This window comes from Chiloscyllium plagiosum, chromosome 19, assembly GCF_004010195.1.
Source record: "Chiloscyllium plagiosum isolate BGI_BamShark_2017 chromosome 19, ASM401019v2, whole genome shotgun sequence".
Taxonomy (NCBI): domain Eukaryota; kingdom Metazoa; phylum Chordata; class Chondrichthyes; order Orectolobiformes; family Hemiscylliidae; genus Chiloscyllium; species Chiloscyllium plagiosum.
The window spans coordinates 46428402-46442455 of NC_057728.1; the positions used below are offsets into that span (position 1 = coordinate 46428402).

At 41.5% G+C, this 14054-nt stretch overlaps 1 protein-coding gene across 8 annotated transcripts in view; it reads left to right on the forward strand.

The window, feature by feature from the left end:
- Positions 1 to 2080: 2080 nt before the first annotated feature.
- Positions 2081 to 14054, forward strand: part of LOC122559750 (potassium voltage-gated channel subfamily C member 2-like) — a 188038-nt gene continuing 176064 nt past the window's right edge. For 5 of the 8 annotated variants that reach the window (XR_006314542.1, XR_006314540.1, XR_006314539.1 and 2 more), the window contains exon 1: positions 2091 to 3630. Coding sequence is in view for 4 of the 8 variants with exons in the window: in XM_043709703.1 (XP_043565638.1) it covers positions 3085 to 3630 (546 nt within the window). In the remaining 4 variants the exon portion in view is untranslated. Of the gene's footprint in view, positions 3631 to 14054 lie in introns of all 8 variants that reach the window. The other 3 variants (XM_043709706.1, XM_043709707.1, XM_043709704.1) reach the window with 3 other exon arrangements.

The window sequence follows — 14054 nt, forward strand, 5'->3', positions numbered from 1 at the left end:
CATGTCTTTTTTAAATCTTTCTCCACTCATCTTAAAAATATGCCCCCTAATCTTGAAAGCCCCACCCTAGGGAAAGGACAACTACCATTCACCTTATCTATACCCCTCCTGATTTTATAAACCTCTATAAGGAGTAGAAGTTTTGAAAAGGACAGGACAGAATTTGATCAATAGGAATTTACTAACAAGCAAGCAAAGGAACCAGGTGAATTCCATCCCAGAAAATTAAAATGCCGTATTGAACATTACTGAAGAGAAAGACACATTGCTGAAGATTTTTTTCTTGCTGCCATCAAGACAAATGCAAGCGTGCCAAATTTCAAATGGTCTTAATTTATACTCCTGGAGAAAATGGTCCTGTTGAATTTGCAGTCATCTCTGATTGGAAGAAGCATTGCCATGGAAAAAGCAACAGGGGACTATGGATTTCCCATGCTTAAACCCAAAAAGGTGCAAGACCTTGATGTATTCATTTTGTTTGCAGAGGGTAGGTTTCTATGACTGTTTGGTGCCTCGAGCAAGCATAAATGAGCCACATTACAAGATTGACTGATTATCTTAAATTAGTTGTTCACATCACTATTAGTACACTCAGAATGTTTAACAAGTTTAGCAATTGCAGACATATCAAACAGCAAAGAGTTCATTTTGCAAGTGCCTGTACTCTGCCTATTGTGAAGTATCTGAAGCTGTCAAGTCCTGGTTCTAATTCATTAGCTGGCTTTTAGTGAAGTTAATATGCAACTCTCCCCTTTAGAGGCTCTGTTCTGGATTCTACCTCGAGGTTAGAAAGCTTGTGTTCACATCCCACCTACTCACAGAAAATCGATGCAGGAGTAGGCCATTCAGCCTTTGGAGCCTGCACCACCATTCAGAAGATCATGGCTGATCATGCAATCTCAGTATCTCACTCCCGCTTTCTCTATTACTCCAGAGTGTATCATTAACATTGCTGAGCAATTTGATTAAAAGTACCTATAACTCTCACCTGAGGCACCTCTCGGTAATATTTTGAGTTTGACACTGTCAAATTTATGTGTCATATTTTTAAAAACTCAAGAACGTAGGCCTGACACTGGAGCAAACTTATCAACTAAACTTCAAATAGAAACAAATACAATCCAGATTGTTCTTTGCTTTCATTCAGTGTTTTCTTAAAGGCAAATAGACCTTGTGACTTAAAAGGAGGCAGCTAAACCTCAGCACCAGAATAATAAATTGTGTTTCACACTTCATAATTGTGTACACAAAGAGTCTATTTCTAGGGGAGCAGTGCTGGCTGGGGTTTTGCACTTTTTAAAAAATCTGTGAGGGGTAAGTAATAACCCTGCTGTAGTACAGAAAATAACAAGGCGTACCCTTTTTACCGAGAGAGAAACACCACTGAAATTAAAAACTAAAAAAAGTACAAAATGATCGACCTAGATCCAAGTCCTCCAAGACTTTGTTTTGTGAACAACGAAGCTATCAGTGGAAGCTGACTTGCTGCCTTAATTTCACACTTCCCACTTGTTTGCACATTCTGTTTACATATTTAGAAACAATTTATGAGGTTTCCTATCACTGTTCCCTACGTGCTGACAAAACCGATCTTAAACTGTATTTCGGTTCTCCAGCAAAGCAGGGAAACGTGTTGCGGGAAGTTATTAATATACAGTATTCTGACGTGGATTAGAGAAAATCAACACAATGTAATTAATCGATACTTATATTGACTGAATGGACCCTATTAAAATTTATCTACTGGTAAAATGATTCCAGGAGGAAGAAATATAGAGTGGTTAAAATTACAGTTACAGCTCCTCTGTTATGAGATTGGTGTCGGCTGCTGCTGCTGCTGAGAGTTGGCAAGAGGTTCACCAGAAGCTAGAGGCCGCTTTTTCTCCATCTGTTGAACCAGGCACCCTCAACCTTGACAACTATGAATGCTTGAGGAAACAAAAGTTTAACACTATTTGTGATTGATGGTACTTGAGAATGTTACAAGGTTAGCTGCCGACATTTTTCCTAAATGTTGAGCTGCTAGTGTGTACTCACTCCAGAAACAAACCTGTACAGATTGACACTTCAACAGATGTCTTCAAAGGATCCTCAGTCTCATCGCTGTTGTGGTTTATTATATAAATACATGTATGAATTGGGAGCTTATTTTCCGCTTCACGTTGATCGACGTTGACAGATAGTGAACGCGTACACGAACTGATATCGTGAAAGTCATTCATTTATTTGCTGGGTTTGTATTTGAAGAAACCTCCTGAAAGCTCAGTCTCGATTAAAACAGGCACGGAGTGTTGCAAGGAAGCAATCATATCCATGTCTGAAACCTGAGGGTGATGCTTTGGCTTGTTGGAAATGCCGTTGTAAATGCGCCTTTCTCATCCAGCAGGTTGTCGGTGTGTGTGTGTGTGTTTGAGTTTTGCTTTTAGCATCAGCCCTGGAGACCACTAGGATTTAAACCGTCTTTCCGCAAGTCCACACTAAACGAATATCTAACAAACAACAGAGAGAGAAAAAAATGTCTGGTTGTCTTATCTGCAAACGCGTTGTTCTCCCCAGTGACTTTCAAAAGGCAGTTTGTTAAATAACAAGAGGGGAGAGATGTTTAAAAAAAAACAATCTGCACAGAAGCTGCATCGTGGTTGTCGGGAGCAGGGTGTTGTCTGGTGTGTGTGTTTTTTTGATGGAGGGAAAATATGGTCACGTACTTTCTGGAAATAAGCCCATCACTTCTCTCTCTCTCTCCCTCCCTCTCTCTCACACATAGAGGTCGACTGCATCTCCGAGGAGGGAAAAGAGGTGACTGATCAATTTTAAGCAGAACTGTCATTCCGTTTGACTTCACCTGCCCGCCTCACTGTCTGGCAAGATGCGAATGGGGAAGGCGCTAAGGGGATAGCAGCTAACCTTACCATCGACTTGGTGGTTTCACAGGAGGGGGGTAAAAGAAAACACAGCCAGAGAGAGAAAATAACACACACACAGCACACGCCAACCCCCCCCCCCCCACCTCAAAACAAACAACAACAAAAAAAAACAATTCACAGCTTCGGGTCTTCGTTTCCGAGTCATGTCTGAGCCGGAGAGATGGGCAAGATTGACGACAACGAGCGGATAGTTCTCAATGTTGGGGGAACTCGGCACGAAACTTACAGGACCACGTTGAAGACGCTGCCCGGGACCCGGCTAGCCCTGCTCGCCGACTCGGATGGGCAGAGCCTCCCTGACTGCGACCCTCGAGTTAACCAGTACTTCTTCGACCGCCACCCGGGAGTGTTCGCCTATGTGCTCAACTACTACCGGACGGGCAAGCTGCACTGCCCGGCTGATGTGTGCGGGCCCCTCTTCGAGGAGGAGCTCGCCTTCTGGGGCATCGATGAGACCGACGTGGAGCCTTGCTGCTGGATGACCTACAGGCAGCACCGGGACGCCGAGGAAGCGCTGGACATCTTCGAAGCGCCCGACCTGCTGAACGGCGAGTCCCCGGAGCCAGACGATGAGGATGAGCTCAACAGGAGACTGGGCATCGAGGAGTGTAGCCCGGGCGCTACGGGCAAGGCCAACCGATGGAAGAGGTGGCAACCCCGGATCTGGGCACTCTTCGAAGATCCCTACTCATCCAGAGCAGCCAGGGTAAGAACCTGAAGGCGAGGGTTTCGCTGAAACTTTGCTAGAGGAACCCACGCTTTACCTCCCCTTTTATTAGCCGCAATTCATTTAATTATTGTTTCTCTTTTTTTTGCTTCCCCCGCGCCTGTAAGAGAGAGAGAGAAGCAAACAACTGAGAGCAAATCTCTTGTAACAAGGGCCGTTTTAGCGCCGATTGCGGTTTTTGTTTTATTTCTTGCGAATGCAAAGTGTTACAGGTTGTCCGGCTGTTCAATGTTTTAGCCAAACATATGCACAGCTTCCAGAGTTTACCATCACTCGTTTTATCCACCTCCCCCAATCTCACCAATGGTGCAATTTTTAGTTTCAGTTTTGAAGACATTCTGCAGTTAGTTTCTTAGTGTAGATAGTCTGTAGCAGCTATATTTGGAGCACTTTCCCATCTGCAATTGTTAGAACCAGTCCCACCATTTAATGGCTATCATACGCATGCTCATCTTATTTCATAACTACTTCAGAAGCGTTCTGCAAATTGCTTTTAAGGTTGACGATGGTTAACAAATGTTTTAACTGGAATCATTTTCTCACATCGTGTTGCCAGTTATAATCTTAAGGAAAAACAGAACCGAGAATCTACCACTTCGAGAATTGCTATAGCGATGGTTACAATATCGACAGATTTCACAGTCAGGTGACAAGTACAGATGAATCCGCACCTGCTATGTTCATAAACCTGGTTAACTACCCCGCCAACAACAACAAAAAACTGTTTATATAGTACAAGTAGAGTAGTAGTGACAACCTGTTGCAAAACGTGCAAAGTTTTATTAATCAAATCACATCATGGTCAGGTCGGCTGTGATTATTAGAAAGGAGAGAATTTCAGCTCCCCGAAGAAAAAAAAGCCTATTGTTTCATGAAGAATCATCCATGAATAACGAACCCAACATCAACTTTAAACTGACTAACTTTATTGCTCCCTCCTGATGGAACTCTAAGCCTCTGAAGTGACATTGGCATAGTGACAAAAAATGAAATGTACATAATGTCAGTGACTGTAGGTGATTACAAAGTAACACTGTCGTCTCCAGTTGTTATTAGAACTTTGCTTTCAATCACTTCCCTTTAGTTTCACGTTCACTGACAATCACAGCTTCTGGGTTAGTCTTTTCCAGTTGGCATGAACCGAATTCCACGATTGGTTTGGGGAGATGATGGAAAAACCATTTTTTCGTTTAGAAAGACAATCACTGAATAGCCATTCAAATCTAATAAGTATTCCTTCTGAGACGGGGGGGGGGGGGGGGGGGAAGACCCCGCAATAGTGTTTTTTTTGGTATGGAGAATTACAAGTCGCCTCCTGAGATACGATTGGACTGTTCCTGTTCAAGGAATATGAACAATCCTATTACCATGCACAATGTTAATCAGCCTGATAGAAGGGTGAATGAGAACAGTGTTAATGCTCGTATTTTTGAAAAATTGAAGTAATTTGGAAGTGAAAAAAATCTGATTGAAATCTGATGATAGTGAAAAGCGATACATTTGCAATCGCTTCCTGTTCATGCAATTCTCTTCAATTCTTGCAGTAAATGAATTACTGGCAGTTATATAATTGATGCAAAATTAGCAATGATTGGCTGAATAGTCAGTCTTCAGTCAATTATTGTCTTGGAAAACCATGCTTCCATTCACCGTTTGCATAGTTTCCATGCGTTATATATGAAGCAGCGTGCTGTATTAAAATGATTTGAAAAGGAGGAGGTTATTGTGATTGACTGGGAGCCTGTGGACCAGCAATCAGCTGCTGCCTCTCTCTCTCTGCTCTTCTCTCTTGCACTCATTCTGCTTGGCTGCACAGCTGCTGTTCACGTTGCCATAGAGACCAATATCTTCTTTGCACTGAAATCTGGTCTCTTGCCTTGCTTGTGCATCCCGGTGAGTCAAATGCCACTGAGCGATAAAGAAAAATAAACCTTTCAGAATTATACACAACACATTTCAGTACTATTTTAGGATTCGTTCTTAATCTGTTTGTTCCATCAAATGACTGCTTTGCTGCCTCAGATGTTATCTGATGTTCACCATATCTGATTATATGCTCCTTGAAGCAACTCACCAATTAGCTTCAAAATGTAAATTCCAATGTCATATTCTCATGCCTTCTGACTTGGCGAATGCTCCCAGCTGCTTGGCGCGACCCCACGTGGCTGGCACATTCTACAGCCATTCGCCACCCCCCCACCCCCACAATACGGCCGAGGGGTCCCTCCACCGCGAGTGGTGGGCAACTAGAACTGCATTCAGTCTCTGAAACTAATCATCAGCCAGGCGGATTATGGGCAGGGAATTGGGGTAATAAAAGCAAAATCATGTAGCTGTGGCAATCTGAAATTTTTTAAAAAGCCAAAAATGCTGAAGAAGCTCAACAGGTCTGGCAGAATCTGTGGACGGAGATCCAGGTTGGGCTGGACTGTTCATGAAGGAGGGGAAATATGGGGTGAGGAGGCGTGATAAGGCCTCCAATGTGTGCAGTGGGCCTATAAAATGGGTATTCCCCTCCCCCCCCACCCACTCATTGCCCAGGTACCAACCTGAGTATTGATAGCTGCTGAGCTCTTATTTTGAGTGCCCACTTCTACCATGGATTAAATCCCAGTCGCAGTATTTAGAGGTCCTTTAGTTACCATGAATTGACCCATTAAGCATCGCAGTTAGCCCAAGGATGGGAGACCTCCCACTGCCTCTCCCAGCATTGGTACAGTCGTGGCAGGAACAGATATTGGCACCATAGAGTCATAGAGATATACAACACAAAACAGACTCTTCAATCTAACTCGTCCATGCTGACCAGATATCCCACCCAATCTAGTCCCATCTGCCAGCGCCCGCCCCATATCCCTCCAAACCCTTCCTATCCAGATACCCATCCAGCTGCCTCTTAAATGTTGCAATTGTACCAGCCTCCACCACTTCCTCTGGCAGCTCATTCCATACTTGTACCATCCTCTGCATGAAAAAGTTGCCCCTTAGGTCTCTTTTATATCTTCCCCCTCTCACCCTAAACCTATGCCCTCTAGTTCTGGACTCCCCCCACCCCAGGGAAGAGACATTGTCTATTTATTCTATCCATGCTCCTCATGATTTTATAAACCTCTATAAGGTCACCTCTCAGCCACCGACGCTCCAGGGAAAACAGTCCCAACCTATTGAAACTCTCCCTATAGCTCAAATCCTCCAACCCTGGCAACATCCTTGTAAATCTTTTCTGAACCCTTTCAAGTTTCACAACATCTTTCTGATAGGAAGCAGACCAGAATTGTACGCAACATTCCAACAGTGGCCTAACCAATGTCCTGTACAGCTGCAACATAACCTCCCAACTCCTGTACTCAATACTCTGACCAATAAAGCAAAGCATACCAAACGCCTTCTTCACTATTCTACCTACCTGCGACTCTACTTTCAAGGAGCTATGAACCTGCAATCTATGGTCTCTTTGTTCAGCAACACTCCCTAAGACCTTACCATTAAGTGTATATGTCCTGCTAAGATTTGACATCAAATATTGCAGCCTCCTTGACATATTAATCCCTCCCCAGGGGTGTTGTGCAGGCATTGGTATAAACTCCAGCTCCATCATACTCTTTCACTATCTTAAAGACATAGTTTTTAAGTCAGACCTCAATCTTTTTTAACAGTAAAGAGCTTCAGCCTTTACAGCTTTTCTGGATAGCATTTTCCTCATGTTTCTGGTATTTTCTTTGTGATTTCTTTTGCAGCATCTCTTTTCTATAATATGAAGAAGGGAACTATGCACAGCTCTCCAGCTAAGCTTGCAATTTTATAGCCATTTTAACCTATTTGCTACATTTGTGGATCTTGTACTTTTTTGCTTGCCTAACCATTCAGACTCTTGTTTAACAATCGCAATATGACCTCCTTATACCTGACAACAAATGTGTTGCCTCACATTTGCCTGTACTGAAATTAATTTGTGCTTATTCATATTTACCTATATATTTAGTTTTTTTGTAGTAACTATGCCTTCTAATTTGGTGTCATTTGAACATTGTGAAATTGTACTTCCATCTCCACAGGTCAAATAGTTCATGTAAATTGTGGACAGTTGTGGATCCAGCACTAATTCACGAGGATTGCAAATCCCACCTTTTGCCTGACACTTCCTTTACTGGGAGGTGTACATCACTGGCATGACCCAGAATTTGTTGCGTATTCCCAAATGCTGTGTGGATTGCGAGGCCATTTCAGAAAGCAGTTAAGAGCCAATCATCGTTTTGTGGGTGTAGTGCATATATAAACTAGGACAGATAAGGATGATAGATTCCATCCCCAAAGGCCGTTAGTGAACCAGATTGGTTCCAATCAGATATTTTCTTCACTAAGATTAGTTTTATATTCCAAATTTATTAATTGAATTCAAATTCTGCCAGTTGCTGTGGTCCATTAGAACCCATATCCCCAAAGCATTAATCTCTGGATTACAAGCATTAACACTACCATTACACTATTATCTTGCCATAGTCTGAGCAACAATAAGCTATTTCAAGTAGATCTGTTGCAAGCAGGGTAGATGGAGTAAAAGGGACTTGGCCTAGCTATTTGTCTGGACTGCTGCCAACATGCATTTTCTCCATTTAAGTAAATGAAACCTGAAGACAAAGTTCATGCGGAATTGATGTAACAGAAGCAAAAATGGGAAAAAAAAAGAATAATATTCAGTAAATGATCCACTGTATAACTATATGTATTTCTATATTCCATTTTGTGGCTTTTTTATTATATTTGCAAACACAAGTTTGCAATCTGTCTCCAATTTGGTTCTCATTAATTTATTTCATTATTTAACTCAGAACTCTTTTAAATTCTTGTGGGATTTGCTATGCAAGAAAATAGCTTTTGATGTAAACGTGCAACTGTTCCAAAAAGATGTCAACACTCTCATGGGAATCATGTATGAGTTTAAAAACTGCAATTTTATTTCATTTAAATGTAAATAAGTAAAAAGGAAAAGAAATAATAGGAGTTTTTTTGTGAATATCTATTTATTAAAATTGTTTGAGTTGTTGCAACTGGACAGCCGACCAACTAAACCATTGTCGGTGCAGAGGTCAATGACCAAATGTTAAGCAAACGCTAACAATCATACAAGTTATAAAAAAAGAAAATTTCATAATATGAACTAAATTTAAAAGGGAAATAAAATGAGGACTGAATGAGTTTAATTTGGTATTGATGAGCATGATAGTATTCTTCAACTATTGCTGCTTTATCCCAAAACTCAGCAATCCAAGAACCATCTGTGTAAAAGCAAAACACTAATTACATTTTCACATCTATTCAACAGCATGGAAAGCTAGGTCAGTTAAAGGCCACTTAAACAACTTGCAGCCTAACTGCTTCAAATTACTGCTTGGTAATCTTTTCATATTCTAATGGTATTGTTTTTTAAATGACAATATATATTACACAGAGCTATCAGCTCCGTGAAAACAGATGGTGCTGTGAATAAAACCTGTCACAGTAATGCCATTAAAATCACTATAATCCATATAGTTTCCAGTTAAAATTAAAATAGCATCTAGTTTTTGACAACTTAGTTATTTGTTTAACATGCATACAGGATGAGATGCCAGAAAAATATGATCTGTATCATAGTTGAGCCTCTGACAATGACTCACTTACTGCTTTGGTGGCTTGTGAATGAACAAGTAAGGAAATTTATGGTGTAAATAAGAGTATCCTGTAGCTCATCATTAAATAGTCTATGTAAACACATGAACATGGTATTGACTGCAGTGGTGGCAAGAGAGGAGTGTACAGTTAGATGAGATAGGAGGCTAGAGTACGAGTTGTTTACAACTGGGATTGAGGTTTGAATCCAGCAATTGATAGAATTGAAGTCTTCCTGATCTTCTGGATGCAAGAATCCTATATGAATTTGATTTGGGCAGCTTGATCTTTCTTGGTACTGTGGACCCACAGCGCAAAATTGTCCAAGCACTGCGCCAGTTAGAAATTACAAAGTGGGTAGATGGCTGCTATGGAGAAAACAGGGTGACCTATTGGTCAACCAGGTGTATCTTTCCTATACAATTTAACAGATGCAGAGCAAGAAAGATTTTATTTGTATTGAACTTCTGCAATTACTGAGTAGTGAATGTTTGATGCTGGTATTGAGCAAGTAAAAAGAAAGAAAATAGTTCATTTTTCACCTCCATCGTAAGGAGAGCTAAAATGAAAAAAAGAAGTGAACATAGCATCAGCCTTTATAGTGTGAGGTTTTGTTATGTTATCTCAGTGCTTAATAATAACTTGGTGTGAAGATTTTAGAATTGAATTTGTTTCAATCATTGATCATTTTCTGTGATATTAAGGCAAAGCATGAAAAAGTAAAGAGGAAGGTAACCAAAAGAAATATATAACTTGATCAAGTTTTATACCTATCTTTTCATTCCAGAGTCAAGTTATGATTATGCCATTAAAGTCCACACACGTTTGAAATTGATGTGTGAACTTATTTTGGTCTGTAAACAATTAAACATGCATAATTACAGTTTAACTATTTATATGATGACCTAGTGTTTTTTTGACAGCTTAATTTCTCAGTGAAGAAGAAAATGGCTGACTTTGTTGTAATGACTTAACAATAATCGAACATCCAGTGAGCAATGGGACATTTTGATGTCCAGTGTTCATGATGACACTTGTCACTAGATTTTTAAAGAAGGAAGAAATGAGATCTAGAAAGGAAATGTTTTATAAGTACAAATAAATACACATACATAAATACACAAAGATGTTACATGAATGTGTTCTTGAGGAAGTAGTATCAAATGGGCACCGTCCTCTTGAACGGTCCTACCTGTCCATCTTCCTTTCCACCTATCTGCTCCACCCTCCTCTCCGACCTGTCACTTTCACCCACACCTTCATCACATTCCCAGCTACCTTCCCCCCAGCCCCACCCCCCTCCCATTTATCTCTCAGCCTCCCCCCAGCCCACTAGCCTCATTCCTGATGAAGGGCTTATGCTCGAAATGTCGACTCTCCTGCTCCTTGGTTGCTGCCTAACCAGCTGTGCTTTTCCAGCATCACACTCTTCGACTCTGATCTCCAGAATCTGCAGTCTTCACTTGCTCTGTAGTAGTTTCATTCACAATTTCATCTAATGATAAACCACTGCAACTAGGAACTGGGTGTGGCATGGGGTTCATAGGATAACTAGTTTGCAATCCAGGAAAACAAATGGATTGAAAGACTTCTCGTTTTCCTAACTCAAATGATCCTGCATGAAATAATTTAATTACATACATTTTCAACTTATCAAATGGACATTAATTCACAGGACAAAAGTATGCTCATTCTTACACTTAATTATAAAGGTCATTCAACTGTGGTTTGATAATTAGGAGATAGACAGTCTGCTACCACATGTTGCAATGAGCCAAAGTAGATGTCATAAAGCATACAAAAATATTTTGCAAGGCGAAAGAGGACAGACAGAGGTGAGTCTAAGAAGGTTAATGCATGATTGGAGGAATGGTACAGAAGAATAACTTTTAGATCTGTATGCATTGGGACAATTTGGTGTAAGAGAGTCTATATGAGGTAAATGAATAGAGTTGGAACTAATATTACTATGATGAGGTTAACGAATATTATGGAGAAGAGCTGAGCCACAGGGAGCAGAAACAATGTGTATGGACACTTGGAGGCAAATATAATTAGAATAAAACTTAGTCCAGAAAGTGATCAAATAATGGAGAAATGCAAAACAGGTTAAGTTGGATATGGATACATGTTTGCAGTTTCAGACTGTGATAGGCTACATTGGTGAGCTGCAGTTACAACTTGCCAAATGGAGCTATGATGTAGTGGTAATGGTCTGGATCAACCAAGAGCAAAAATAGGAAATTAATCTTCCTGGTTATAATTAATTCCTACAAGCAGGAAAAAAATGGGAGAAACCAGCTGATCCACCAAGGTTACATCATTCTCGAGACACCTAGAGGATTATGCATGAACCCTCCAAACCCCTCACAGGAATGTAATGTCCTGGGAGAGACAAACAAAATCTGAAAAACACAAGGACTGTAATGGGAAAAAAATAATCAAGCTGGCAAACTCTTTTCCTGTTCTAGTGAAACCAGCCAAGAGGTTGCATTGATTATGTGGACATCAACTGCAAATCTTTTACACCACACTTTTAAGACCATGTCTTATGGTCTTATGATCTTATCATAGTATATCTATCCCAAATAAGAACACGCCCAATTATCTCATGAATGTTTGCAAAGAGTCAGCATGCCTTGGACAAGCTGGCATTACATTCCAGAGAAAGTGAGGACTGCAGATGCTGGAGATCAGAGCTGAAAATGTATTGCTGGAAAAGCGCAGCAGGTCAGGCAGCATCCAAGGAGCAAGAGAATCGACGTTTCGGGCATGAGCCCTTCTTCAGGAATGAGGAGAGTGTGCCAAGCAGGCTAAGATAAAAGGTAGGGAGGAGGGATTTGGGGGAGGGGCGTTGGAAATGCGATAGGTGGAAGGCGGCTAAGGTGAGGGTGATAGGCCGGAGTGGGGGTGGGGACGCCTAGGAACCCTCCAACCACAAGGGATGAATTCAGATTTCTCCAGTTTCTTCATTTCCCCTCCCCCCAACTTGTTTCAGTCCCAACCCTCAAACTCAGCACCACCTTCCTAACCTGCAATCTTCTTCCTGACCTCTCCGCCCCCACCCCCACTCCAGCCTATCACCCTCACCTTAACCTCCTTCCACCTATCGCATTTCCAACGCCCCTCCCCCAAGTCCCTCCTCCCTACCTTTTATCTTAGTCTGCTTGGCACACTCTCCTCATTCCTGAAGAAGGGCTCATGCCCAAAACATCGATTCTCCTGCTCCTTGGATGCTGCCTGACCTGCTGCGCTTTTCCAGCATTACATTCCAGAGACTCAATACTCTCTGAAAAATGTCTGTCACTACTCCTGCATAATTTAAAGACATGCCCACATTTTGTCAAGCTCAAACAATTTATCATGAGCCTGCCATTTCAAATTTTTGTTTATTTCTCTCTGGTCTTCTCTAAGTGTAAGCCAATGTGAATAACTAAGACACTTTAAGGGATAGAGTTCTTGTGGTGCAATGGTAACACTCTTGCTAGAAGGTCTGGACTCAATGCTGAATACCTATGCTGAAATGTGTCATGACACTCCTGAGCAGGATTTTACAAAGTGCTTAGATTTAAATGTATAATGCAGAAACAGTCCTTTTGATCTAACTATGCCAGTGTTTGTGTTTCTTTTTTAATGCAAACATGGGGTCTTGTGACACTGTAGTGATGACCATAACTCTGAGCCAGACCAGCTGGGTTCAATTCCTGCCTCCTCCAGAGGTGAGTCATACTATGTCTGAACAGGTCAATTACAAAAGATCTCAGTCTTACAGGTCTCTTTTGAGCTTTTGCAATGTCTGCTACATCACTCCACACAAGGGAATCAAAACGGAGTGCATTGTTCCACATGTGGTGCAATAAATGAGTTGTCTAAAGACAGTATGATGGCATTTGAATTGGACTGAATGGTTATAATTGTGCAATCTAATCTTCATCGGAGATCAAGAAGGACAAAAGAAGGCTTAGAAAACTTGATTAAAGAAATAGTCACTGTCAAAAATGAATGATGTGCCAGTGGGTTCAAGGTCAGAATATATTTGGTTAAGGTCAAAGGACATAAGAGATGCTGTGACATTGCTGGGTGCAGTGTACACTACAGGTCAGCAAATAGTGGGAAGGAGAAAAATGAGAAAGCAATATTGTAGTGATGAAACCATTTTTAAATTATCTCTTGGAGTCTGGGCAAAAAACACAGCAAGATGAATGTGGAGCAAAAATGCAGGGGGAAATAGTAGGATTGTGGTATTGGGCTAGCATTCCAGAGGCTAGAGGTAATGGTCTGGAGATACAGATTTAGATCCCACCATGGCAGCTGGTGGAATTTAACCACAAATAATGCAGGTGTTAAACGCTGCTTTTAGCAGTGGAAACTACCATCAACTGTTCTTTTTTTTTTAGATTAGATTAGATTACAGTGTGGAAACAGGCCCTTCAGCCCAACGAGTCCACACCGACCCGCCGAAGCGAAACCCACCCATACCCCTACATTTACCCCTTACCTAACACTACGGGCAATTTAGTATGGCCAATTCACCTGACCCTGCACATCTTTGGACTGTGGGAGGAAACCGGAGCACCCGGAGGAAACCCACGCAGACACGGGGAGAACGTGCAAACTCCACACAGTCAGTCGCCTGAGGCGGGAATTGAACCCGGGTCTCTGGCGCTGTGAGGCAGCAGTGCTAACCACTGTGCCACCGTGCCGCCCACTTACCAAATCTATCTGGTTCATTAATGTCCTTCAGGGAGAGAAAT